This window comes from Cupressus sempervirens, chromosome 10 (genome assembly GCF_028749045.1).
Source record: "Cupressus sempervirens isolate cs-2001-9-10 chromosome 10, ASM2874904v1, whole genome shotgun sequence".
Classification (NCBI taxonomy): Eukaryota; Viridiplantae; Streptophyta; class Pinopsida; order Cupressales; family Cupressaceae; genus Cupressus; species Cupressus sempervirens.
The window spans coordinates 789,950,376-789,963,693 of NC_143127.1; the positions used below are offsets into that span (position 1 = coordinate 789,950,376).

Here is a 13,318-nt window from a genome sequence, read left to right on the forward strand (position 1 = left end):
CCCACACAAAACTGCATAGAACACACTATTTCTGTCATTTTCTTTCAATTCCACACTCTTTCTAGCAACTGCTTATGTCTACCCTTCCCTTTGGCATCATGCATTACTCATTCCGAACTATTTCAATCTGTTGTCGTTTTTTTTTCTTTTTTTTTTGCTCTTCCACTTCCTCTTTCCTGCAGACTGCATAACTGTTACTCTTTTGTCGTTTTGTGAATAAATGTCACACAGTTATGGCAATTAATGTTCACAAATTTTGCCGACTTCCGTACTATATGGCTTCTACAAATCCTGTGAGCAATTTCTGTGGTACGGCTTTATTGGATTCAGCCTCCCAGGTGATAGTACGGCTTTAGCTATAACTTCCCTACTTAGTACGGCTTCCTATTTAGCTCTTATGTACGGCTTGCTCCTGCTTCCTGGCCACAATCCGTATGGTGAAATCTGCTTCTACTTGTTTGAGACCGTACGGTCATGTAAACTTCTTCTCAACTCTTCTTAAGGCCATACAGCTTGTTTCCACTGCTCTCCAGGTCCGTACGGGATAGGGCCGTATGGTCCTTTCTTCTACTTCATTATATTTTTTCCCATCACATAAGTCTTGGGTCCGTATGGGCATCTAGGGCCGTACGGTCATGTCAAATTTTAAGCTTGCTTTATTATTATTTCCAACATAACTCCGTTTGAGGCCGTACGGTCGTTCAATGGGGCCGTATAATTGTTCAATAAGGCCGTACGGTCATCTAGGGGGCCGTACGGTCATCAAAACTCTTACTTTGTTCTTATTTCCTCACTTTGCTTGCTTAGGTTTTTATCATGTTTATTATTTTTTAATTTTTTATTTTTAAAATCTTTTCCAATAAGGTTCTTTTGAGGCCGTACGGTTCTACCTCATAATTTATTTTCATCCTTCTCACTTGTTCTCTGATTATCACAGTTGACTTCTTATTTATTGCCACATACTTTTATTTTTATTTTTAATAAATTAAACTATCCTAACTTCGCTTCAAAATATACACTTCCTACATATATATATTATTTACAAACATCTTTTCTTCGTTCAGCTGTTTGTCGGCGGAGGATCCTTTCTTTCTCTATATATTTTCAACTTTGATCCATTTACGGCATCTAGAATTTCTTTTCTGTCCATTGTGCACAATTTAATTGCTCTGTTATACCCAACTTCTTGTATCTTGTACGGTCCAACCCATTTAACTTTAAATTTTCTAGGCCTTATTTCATTTCGTCCATTATACTTTAGTACTGACTGACCAGGTTGAAATTTGTTTAATTTTAAATGCTTTTGACGCCATACCTTCCACTTGTTCTGTGCAACTTCCGTGGCCCATGCTGCATAGTTCTTATTCCTTCAGGTAGACCGCTTCTGTACGAGTACCGCATCTTCGATTAATGGTATCCAGTGGACACATAGTTCTGGTGGTACTCCTTTTAAGTCCTTATACGTCCAAGCTGCGGCCTTCAATACTAGGTTCCAATCATCTCCTACAAGAATGTTCTTCGGATTCTTCTCATCACCCAAGTTCATTGTTTTCACTGTCGGCTCTTCATACTTTATTGGTTTATCTTTACTGAACGTATGGGCAGGTGTTTTATCCACCTGCGCTTCTCCCTCCTTTAGTTCACTGTACTCCTTCGGAAACTCATGGCCTTCTTTTCCTTCCTCGATACTCAAAATATTGTTGCTCGGAAAGACCTCATAGTCTTCCATTTGCCAGTGTAGCAATCTGTTTACTGAATCTAGGTCGTCATCAGTTGACCCTCCTAATCTCAGCACCCCTTCATCATCTGGTTCCATCCTTTTTTTCCCTTCGTCGTCATTCTCGCCTTCGCCTTCTGAGTCCGACGACGCTGCTTCTTCTCCTACCATTTGTGTATGCAAATCGATTATAAATCTCCTACCTCCTTTCTCCATTAACAGGGTGTTCCTTTTCCAATCATGCTTTACCTTAGCTTGCACCAGCCACCCCCGTCCTAGGATGGTGTTGTACCCTCTTTTCTTTAATGAAATGACTACAAAATCCAGTAAAAATGGTTGGGTCCCAATTGTTACAGGCTGTGCCATCAGAGTGCCCAAGGGTTTTATCCCATGTTGATCTACTGTAAGTAACTGAAAGGTGGGTGGACATAGTGTTGGTTGTCCAAGTTTTTTCCAGATATCTTCTGGCATCACATTCACTCCCGATCCTCCATCTACTATTGTATCCGTTAGCACCGTACCCAGAATGCCCATCTCCACCACTGCTGGATGTCTACCTGTCGTTAATGCTAGTAACATCGGATTTGTTGCTGGTGTCGTGGTTGTTTCCTTACTATCCTTTGCTTCCTCCGTTACTCTCGGGGACGGTGTCATATTTATAATAGCCGTACGCAGCTGTGGCATGGTGAGACGATCATTTAATTTAATTGGTACTTCCGTTTGCATTATCTGTTTCACCATGTTTTGTTCCGCCAAGTTTCTTTTCGGAGTTTCAGTAGTGTCTTTTACTTGTGACTTCTCTGCTTTCATCTGCTTCTCTATCTCTGTTCGGGCTTTTTGTAACCTCTCCTTCTCTTCTTCCGCATTTGGATATTTTTCCTTCCTCGCCTGCTCTCGCGTGATCGCCAACACATTCTCATTACTTGTTTCAATACTTAATAAATTTACGCTTTTCTCTGGACATTTTGAATCTTCATGGTCCTCGGACCACACCATCTGCACAGTAGCTGTGGTGTCTCTTTCGTAGTACAGTCCCTCGCGAAGTGACCCCAAAGATTACATGGCCGACACTATATCATCGGCCGTCCACTTGCATCATATTGTATTCTACTTCGGCCTCCATTGCTATTGTTATTGTTTCCACCCCTTCCGCCTCTATTATTATATCGATATCCACCTGAAGTTGCATCATTGCCCGTGTTGTTGCTATTGTTCGACGCTTCCTGCGTGAGTAACACCTGCTAGTGTCCCTTTGCTTTCAAGTTAAACGGGCACTCTTTCAGGGAATGCCCCGCCACCTGGCAAATGTCACAAAACTGTTTCTTCGGGCATGAACCCTTCATATGGCCATCCTCCTTGCAATCTGTGCACCACAGTTCTCCTTTTATTGTATTCGGATTCTTTTTCAAAATTTTGAATTCTTTCATCATCCGAAGCATGTCTTTCTGTAGCGCTCTCACCTTCTTGTTCGATTCCTCATCACTACTACTACTTTCTGAGGATGAATCATCTGAATCAGAGGACTTATGCTTTTTCTTCTTACTTGTCTTCTGTTCACTTTCCAAATCCATAGCACGAGTATACGCATCAGTGTACGATGCCAGTGGTACAATCTTCATTTTTTTTTTAAGAGTCGACCATAGCCCCTCGACGAACCACCGTTTTTTCAACCCATCCGCTAGTTGACTCTCCATCTTTTCGATCAATTCTTTCAGTCGCTTGGCATAGGTTCGAACTGTCTCATTCTTTCCTTGTTTGGTGCTGTAGATTTTTGCCACTATTTCATTATCATCTCGAAGTAATTTGAATTCTGCTATAAATTCTTTTTTAACATTCTCCCATGTATCAAGTTTCTGAGGACTAGTGTTAGAAAACCAATCTATTGCCACACCCCGTAGGGTCGTTGGAAATTGTCTTACCCAATCATCGTCATCCGTCACACCATTTGTCGTCCATATGGTTTCACACGTTTTACAATGTTTGTTAGGGTCTGCTGAACCATCACCATGAAATTTGGGTAACTTTTCTTTAGGGCCAGCCATCGTTACTTGCCTTTGATTTTGAGGTACTTGTGTGCCCGCGTTGTTTTGGACTCCCACACTGTTCTGAGCTCCCGTGCTATTCTGTGCTCCCACGCTATCCTGGACTCCCGCGCTATTCTGTGCTCCCGTGCTGTTCTGGACTCCCGCGCTATTCTGTGCTCCCGCACTGTTCTCGACTCCCGCGCTGTTCTGTGCTCCCGCGTTGGTCCAGATAACAGTCTTGTTTCCAACAACTGCGTTGTCTGGTGAGAAGTCTTCAAGTGACGTTCTATTCTCCGCCTGTATCCGTTCATCCAGTGTATCAGGAATGAAAAGATCACTCCACGCTGATGCTCCCTCGGCACTCCGAGCCGTACAATTTGTTTCTCTTCCATTTGGACACTCTCCCCTCGGTGTATACAGGTTAAGGAATTCTTCCCTTGTTTCCTCCACCAAATTCAAGCGTTGTCGAGTTTCTTCCAGCAATTCCTTAGCACTTCTCAGCCTACTAGGTGAGTGCACTCCCTCCGTCTGTGTCTCTTCACCCCTTCGGTGCCCCTCGGAAATCTGCTTAAGTCTCTGTCTGCGCTTTTCTTGCTGTGTTAAAATTAAAATTTCTTTTGCTGTACTTAGTTCATTCTTATCTTTCACCTTATTCCAATCTTTGTTTGGCAAATTCGGCATTAATCTTCATATCATTCGTTTGTTCCAGGTACGTCTGGCAACGGCGCCAAATGTTTACTGCATAGGGTAAGAAGTTCAACACATGTATAACGTGATTCAATTCAGAACAGGTACTTTATTCATGTATGCACTTGTAGATTACAATCCGATTACAATGACTACGATGATCAATCATTTATAATGATGATTCCAAAGTCCATCTCGAACGTGTACATATACCTTTCCGAAGGGGTGACTCAAGCGTCACGTGCCCGTTCGGATACTATTCTACCCGTCGGCTACATTATACATTTACTGACAACATCCACCACACCCTTGTTGCAAAATCTACAAATTTTGTCCTCCCACTCTTCCTTAGGGACCTTCCATCTACCAATTTCACATCTCAAACGGTGGGAACCAGATCTCAATTGAGCGATTAGGATTTTTGCCTTTCCTTTGATCTCGGCTCCCAAATATTCTTTGTCGTCATGTTCGCATGTGGGATTAAATTCTTTGACATAATAGGCTTTTTTTCTACCTAACTGGTTTGCCCACATGACAGATCTGATTTTTCCTGCCACCCATTTTTTGCAACTCACAAAAATCAGAGACTTCTGCTCAAACCAATCATGTGATGATGATCAAATCCCTTGACAAGGCTCACAATTTCTAGCAAAAATGTTTGAAGACGAACTAAAATTTTCATAAAATACGTCCAATGATTTTTATTTTAAACAAACGACAATTATTTTTTCTAGAAAAAGAATTTCAAATCAAATGAGGCTTGAATTTTTTAAGAAAAATGCGCCAAATTTTATGAAATCCCATTGACCTGCTCTGATATGGTGTTATGGTAAATTGATATTGTATTAAGCATAGGAGAAGAAAGCTTCGAATATAGATTTACAAAGATGATGTTTAGATTATGAAACAATCATGAACTGAAGACAAAAATAGAATGTACCTAATAAACCAAAGACTAACTAACTGAGATGACTACTAAAGAAACATTATAATACTCTAATAGAAATCAGAGTCATATTCAGTCATGTGGATCATTTATTTCATTTGCAGATTACTCCGTATTTTCATTGATGAAAATCAGTTTAGTATAAACTTTTTCAGTTGATTATTATATTGATTGCATATATTCAGTTGGATTAATAATCAGCATATATATATTCAGTTTACGGCATACATGATACCCAGTTTACATTTTGGTTTGACAGAATACATCTTTGACAGGGTCATAGTCTTGAGCAGACTTAATACCTACTTCAGTTTTGCACAGTGGAATATCATTCATGTGTTCATTATGATAACATTTAGTTTTCAAAGACATTATGTTGACAGTCCTAATTCATCACAAATCATAGACATACAATGTGATCATTTTATCATTGAAGGTGAAAGATTTTTTTATTATAAAAAATTGTTTTTCACAAGTCACTACAGTGACTAAAGCAATTTGTCAAAGTGACATTATTTAAAAAGGGTTAATTAGCATGCCTTTGGGTCGGTTATACTATAGCTTGAAGTGTTGTAAATAACACAACCTTAGTACTTTGGGTCGGTTATACTATAGCTTGAAGTGTTGTAAATAACACAACACTTAGTACTTTGTACTAAGGTTGTGTTGTGTATGTGATAAGCATCGATGTGAGCATTTAATGAGCTTAATATTTGATTAGACATGCCTTAATGTACGTCATATAAAAGTGGCAACGCGTTGTTCATTTGTAACATTTGATAATCATTTGGGTTTCAGTTTGAAACCCTAGCTTGAAGGAGCTAGGGCATCACATTTTGAGACAGTTTGGGATCTTGAACACTTTCAGAATGCTTCAAGGAAGTTGAGGACAGTTTGCAAGGTTGTTTGGAAGATCTTTTGTATGAAGATCATGGGGTTTGAAATGATTTCAAGCAGTCCAGGTGTTATATTTTTTTTGACTCTGTTTATCTTTTTGTTTAAGTATCTATTAAAAGAGTTTTCATTCAAGTCTGTTAAAGTGTTAACATGTCTTTGCATATGTGAAGGAAGTTTTGTGAGTTTAGTTTACATTCATAATTATCAATCTTGGTTAAATTGTTAACCCTGGTTCGGGTCATGGTTAATGGTATCGTTCTTTTGTACAGTTGCTTAATAAGGATTTGTTGTTCTAATTACATTTGTTTAGTCTTGGATGAGGGTTTGCATTTTTGAATCAGAGTTAAAAGCTTTTCTCATTTTTGTGACTCATGTCTCATTGGGTATGTGAAGCTGTAATGATTCTTTATGAGACAAACCATTAGTTTATTATGGATTAAAAAGAAAGTTTTTTATCCAGTTCTTGAATATGGTTTGGTATGAAGGTTACATTGCAGTTGATCAGTTTTTGCTTTATATACAAGACAATGAAGGAGGAGTTTTTGTGCAAAGAGAGTTATTGGGTCTCATGAAGTATTCTTTGCATTCATTGTGCACAATAGTTTGACACTCAAATATATCTGTTTAATAATCATCTCTGTTTGATACAAAATGCATTTTGTATCCATTGTTTTATTGTATTGAATTAAGATTGCTATTCTGATTTAGATAGTCTGATTCTGTATGGAAAATAGATTATTGAGTGTGAGGCATTGTAAGCCCAAATAATTGTTGATAAGGCTCGTGAAGCATTTATGTTAGTGAGACACTTATTAGCCAGTGAGGCATCTTTGTTATTTTGAGTGGTTTTATTCCCCAGCTGAGTTCTCACTCAGGAAATATTGTGCTATGGTTTTGTCATTGTTCTTGATGTGTTTCTCTCTCATGTTAATGTGCTCATCCTGTGCTATTCGGTCTTTATGTTGATTTGATTTGCATGGATACCTGTTCACCATCTTTTAAGTTCACATTTAATAATGCATCTATTAATATGGTCATGTTTTACTATTATTGTTACTTTTGTGCTGATTATGTGCTAATTTGAATGGGCTATGCTCTTATGATATGATCGATGATATACGATGACATAAGACTGATCATTATTTGTTTGGATGCAGACATCTATAGAAGATAAATTACTTTCTGATAAATCATGTCTACAAGAGGAGGTTGCGTCACTTAATGAGAAGAGGGGCGATCTTTTGAAAATTGTAAAAGTGTTGGAGAAAAAGGTTATTTCTAACATGTTACTTTTGTCAACGTTAATATTTATTTGCAATCCTCATTTTTAATTTCAAAAGTTTGGTCTTAGGTTGATACTTACAAAATTAAGGCCAGAACGTAGTCTCCTTACTCCACACCACAAATTATATGGTTGTGATTGTAATTTGAAACATTGACTTGATTAGAAGTTTAGATATGGTTCTTAAATGAATAAATGGAATCAATTGTGAATGGACAACATTATGCTCTATTTGAGTATGCAGTTAAATGCAGGGCTGTTTATTACTACTTTTATAAGATCATTGCATTATCTTTTCAAAAAGCCAATTGAATTAGAACTCGATTTTATCTCAGGTTAACCTGAATGATAGGGCATTATCATTCAGATGAGCCATACTATTCTAAAGGGGGGTGGGTTGACAGTACATGAACAAATGGAACGGAGCTCAGAAATACAATTAGGAGTAGGCTTCCGGAGTAGGGCTTAATGAAGCACCTGGGTGGAACGCATAGCATGACAAACCTACCTGTGCATTGGGGCCATCCTAATGCAATGCCGAATAGTAGGGGAGAACCAGTTGCCAGGGCAGAAATGGCTGTTTTCAGAGCAATTAATGTTGCAGGGCCCAGGGGTTTATAGAATAGGTACCCCCTCTTACAATCCCTTCAAATTATACCCAATAGGAACCTCTGCTGCACCAAGCTATCAGTCAAAAGTATGACCTGCACTGGCTGTCCTTGTCCTAGCCCATGGAATAGTAGGGGTCCTTTGCTGCTATTACTGATGCTGGTAGTGGATAAGCTGCATAAGCCACCACTGATGATACTTGCCACTTTTTGCTGCTTGACAAATCTAAAATGGATGGTATTGTATATCAGAGGCAACAATTGTTTCTTGAGATTATACTACAATAGATGAGCTTCTAAACCTAGATTTATCTTAAGATAAGGCTAATAAATTGATAATCGTGAGCCAACATCAAATGTCTTTCAGTTAAAAGGAAGAAGCAGAATAATTTGTGAAGGCTATGGTTAGAGGCCTATACATTGGTCTGCATGATTTAGCTTGTACTAGACTGAAATCCTGTTGAGAAGTTATCATTTGACTTGAAACAACCGGTTGAAGGTAGATGCAATTTTCTGAACACTTTATTAGTAGCTACCATTGTTGTGGACCTAGCAGACAACATGTAAAGTACGGGGTGGACTCCATTTCAGCTAATGTGCAGGCAAGAGGCTATTGTACCAGTATACTTCATGGTATCAAGCTTGCAAATAGCAATTGAGAACAGGTTAGGAGACGTGAAGAGTTTGAGGGAGACGTTGTATACCCTCAACAAGTTGGACAAGCATCACATGATTGTGTAGTGGGCGACGGATGTAGCCCAACAATGTAGGGAAAGCTGACATGATAAACGTCTAAGGCGAATGTGGTTTACACCCAGGCAACTAGTGTTGAAGTACAATGTGTAAAATGAGATAAAGCCGGGCAAATTTCAAGTGAGGTGGGTTGGATCCTACAAAGTGCAAGAAGTTTCTATGAATAGGGCGATTAAATTGTGGACCCTGCACGGAAGAGAGATTTCAGATGCTGTGAACGAGTCAAAATTGAAACTGTACTTTGAATGACTAAAGCAAGTAGGGTGACCTGACCAAGTAGATTAGGAATATATATTAAAAAAAGATAAAAAATAAAAAGGACAAGGGATTGTCACAGAGAAATATAAAGAATAGAAATAGTGGAAGGAGGAAGTCTGAAGTCCTGTGCTGCGGTGAACGAGCTCCTATAGGCACTGCACGACTAGAAACAATGACATACAGAACTGCATTGAGTGAGAGGAAAGAGCAAGATCAAATACACACTAGAGGGTGCACGCTATTGTATAACCCTAACTGGTTTTCTTCCCTTATACAAAATTACATCAAACAATACAGTTATGGATTCAGTAGGGAAATAACATCGGAAGGCAGAATTACAGTTGCAATCAAGTAGCTCTTTAGAGACCTGGACTAACTCAAACTATCAAATTCATATGATATCGTTAATTTCAATGCCATACTGAAATGTGCATGTACTGCTCACAGTTGTTATTGTCACAAATTTTATGAGTCTGCTAGCAAGCCTTTGCTAATTAATTTATTCTCAAATTCATTCTCCAGTAAAAGAAGTAATGGAGATTTACGACTTCCAGTTAATGATTTTATTCCCTGGACTTCTATACAATGAAACAATATGTTTTCTCAAACTTGGAGTTCATTAGCAGCTCAACATATTCAATATATTTGCTACAACAAAGTATGGACTATAATTCAATGAGCCTGTAGCTGCTCATTGCACATGAAGACGACAAAATTCTGACCCAAGCACGTTGTGCAGCTAAGACTCCACAATCGCTAAAAAGACACCAAGAAAATGTTCTCAGGGCATTCAAGGTTGAACACAGGTCTCCATAAATGGACGATGGCTGCCAGAGACATGAAGTAGGTTAAAGAAATCAATTACAGACCTGGTAAAATGAAAAAATGAGCCTTAATTCAGATCGCTAGTCCCCCAATAATATTCACAGCCCTTTGTGGATGTAATGCAGGCCCCAAAGACTAAATGTTGACTCTCCTTCGGTGAACACAGGCTTTCTAAATGAGATCACAGTCCAAGAATAAACCCAATTGCTGCCTTAAGATGTAGCGGCAATCCTTCAGCCCACGCTGAATTCACAACACATAAATCACAGGTTTGATCGATATCACAGAGGTATTATTTGCCGAACAAATACAATTAAATGACAATAGTTTAGGCACTCGATTATTGTCGAAGAAACAATGTAAATACCTGTTGAATCGTGCCACCAATTCTTCAATGTCTTCAAGCAACAACATAAACAAAAAGAAGACTCCAAATTTGCAACACGGATTACTAATAACTTCAGCAAACATATATCTTTGTAGCCACAGGGAGGACAAAAATAGATGATGTCAAACCAATTCCCAGAAATGCCAATACCAAACCCTTATACAATAGTGAGGGCATATGTAATAACCCCAACAGGTTATAACTTCTTCAAACACCAAAAATCTTTATATTTCAGTTGTTTGACATTACATCAAACACTTTGCAAGCAAGCTCTGATACCACTGTAATAATCCTGCTCAATTCCAACTTTAAAATGCTGATTGAAGGCTTGAAGAATTTGTCAAACACTTTGCATACAAGGGGTCATGTGACTGATATAACTTTTCAGATTGCTGCAATGACTCTTGTTTTGATTTGCATCAAAGAGAATGCTTACAAAAAGACTCCAGATTGTCTAAACAATGACCTAACATGAATGTGCAACTAATTTTGACAATATTCAATACAAATATGAGACTTAACTACTTGCAGCTACAACAACTAGTGATTATGACAAATACTTTGGATGCAACCTAAGATGGCATTAATGCACTTACAACCAAGTGTCATTAATTTAAACACTTAGTAAGCAAAATTATAACATTATTTATGCCAAAAAGAGAGCTTACAGCCAATTGATATTTTGTCAAACAATTGAAATGCAAACTAATAGGATGATCATCAACTCTAGGGTTGCAATATAGATAGTCTAAAAATTACAACGCTCTTTCAATTGCAAAATCCTAGCCTTTCTTTGATACCAATAATGCCAAATGGAAAACAAAGACAAGTACAATATGAAAATAATGAAGTGCTGAAGCTATATTTTGTACTCACCTGAAAACCTACATTTCTCAGAAAATATGCCAAATAAGAAGGGAAGAAACTGATTGTGGATGGCTGTAATATTTTCGTTCAATGCTGCCCCTTCTGCTTGCTTTTTTTTTTTGATTTGCTTTTTCTACTTGCTTTTTCCGGATTTGCTTTTTCAAACTGCTTTTTCGGATTGCTTTTTTCGAAGCTGCTTTTTCAAATTGCTTTTTCGGCCTGTTTTTTCGGTTCTGCTTTTTTGGCCTTTTTTTTGGATTGCTTTTTCGGCTTGCTTTAAAATGGCTTCTTATAATTTTAGACCTGCTAGAAATGACCTCCAATAATTTCAGCCCTGCTAAAATTGCCTCTTGAAATGCTGAAATGCTGAAAATGGCCTTTGGCCCAATGATGCCCTAGCTGAAGTGACTGAAGTATCACCTCCAAATGTGCAACCCTTCAGAAGATATTTCACTTCCTCAGTTATGCTAATCCAAGGGAGTTTTCGTTCCCAAAGATCAACTGACTATCTGAAACCACTTGGCTCCACAATAGACTATGTGACTGAATCACAATTTGATGTTAAGAGAGAAATAAACAACTGGATGATTAGAATGAAGCTCGGGGTGCCTATTTATTCTTTTTTCTCCACTTTCTCCAGAAGCTTCTAGAACATTATTTTATTTTATCTATTAAGTGACTTTATAAAATATTTTATAATTCAAGTCACTTTATTAAATTAATTAAATATAAAGTTACCTTTTAATATTTATTTATTTGATAACTTTATAAATAATTAACTTAATACCACTTATTTATTTAATTAAAATAATTAATTAGTCATCCTCATAAAATATTCATTATTTTGGACAACCTAATTAATTAAATTAATTAAATCAAATTGCCTCCAAAATACCTTCAAAATGGGGACATGACAGTTCGCCCTTCCTGAAATTGCTTGTCCCCAAGCAATGGCTGAACAATAAACCAATCAATCCGCCTGGATCCCAAATGTAGTCATGAATTATACCACTGTTAATTAACATAGGCTCCTGCAATATCCTCTGCAATATAACCAAGAGGAATCCATAATCAAACTGACAATTACAGCTGAACCAAACTCCAAAATCACAACTGCCACAGTCAGAAACCCACGAGACACAAACTCTTAGAAAATCAAAACCCAAGTAAAGTGGACAAATCAAACTGCTAACATAGTAAATACCATCAACGCATCCCATTGGCCTATACGGAATGTACAATCCAACTCTATAACAACGGTGAACACTCTCGAATGAAACTGTACCAAGTATGGAAAATCCACACACTATACAACTCTTGTAGTCAACACAACTCTGCAGATCACCGGCCACTGTCTCGTAACCATAATTGCCATGCACTGCTGATGGTGAAAAGACATCACAAGATAAACAGCAAGAAATGGAACCCAAATTAAATTTTCCCGCTATCAACTCCTCAACACAAGGATCAAATGCTAACTGATGTACATACCCTGTAGTATAATGTTGATAAAAAGAACCAACCTCAGTCAACAGCTCACCATGAACAAGTGATACAACCCACTGTGACTGATCACTAGCTAAGTTAGGAGATGTCATAGCCAAATGAGTAGAATCAATAACAACAACCACTGAAGCATCACTCCCAAACTCTTGCTCTAAGTCATGTATTATCAAGCTGTCAACTGCAGAACCTATCGCCATGTCATGCCCATCATAACTCTCATCCCGAGGCGTCAAACCGTCCCATAACTGATGACAAGCACTAGGAACCAAAGTACATCTTTGTATCATCATCTCATCAACATGGTCATCGAAGGTAAATTGATGAGCATACCTCACAGTGTAATGCCGATCGAATCACACGAGGGAGTAGTATTACTAGTAGGAACCATGCCAACTACCGGCTCACCAACATCACACATGATCTTTGATACAACATCTCTAGTCTTCGTGCCATTAGTACTAGAGGCCACCCCCATGTCAGGCGTACCACAACAATCTACTGCATCACCCAACTCAATTGAACCTGACTCTAGTGGGAATGAACCCGATATGCCAATGTTA

The 13,318-nt window shown here is 38.2% G+C and overlaps 1 protein-coding gene across 4 annotated transcripts in view; it reads left to right on the forward strand.

Moving 5' to 3' along the window:
* LOC149536277 (uncharacterized) overlaps positions 1-13,318 on the forward strand; it is a 313,709-nt gene that overhangs the window by 135,110 nt on the left and 165,281 nt on the right. For all 4 annotated transcript variants that reach the window (XM_089805517.1, XM_089805516.1, XM_089805519.1 and 1 more), the window contains exon 10: positions 7,429-7,542. In XM_089805517.1, coding sequence (XP_089661643.1) covers positions 7,429-7,542 — 114 coding nt within the window. The remainder of the gene's footprint in view (positions 1-7,428; positions 7,543-13,318) is intronic.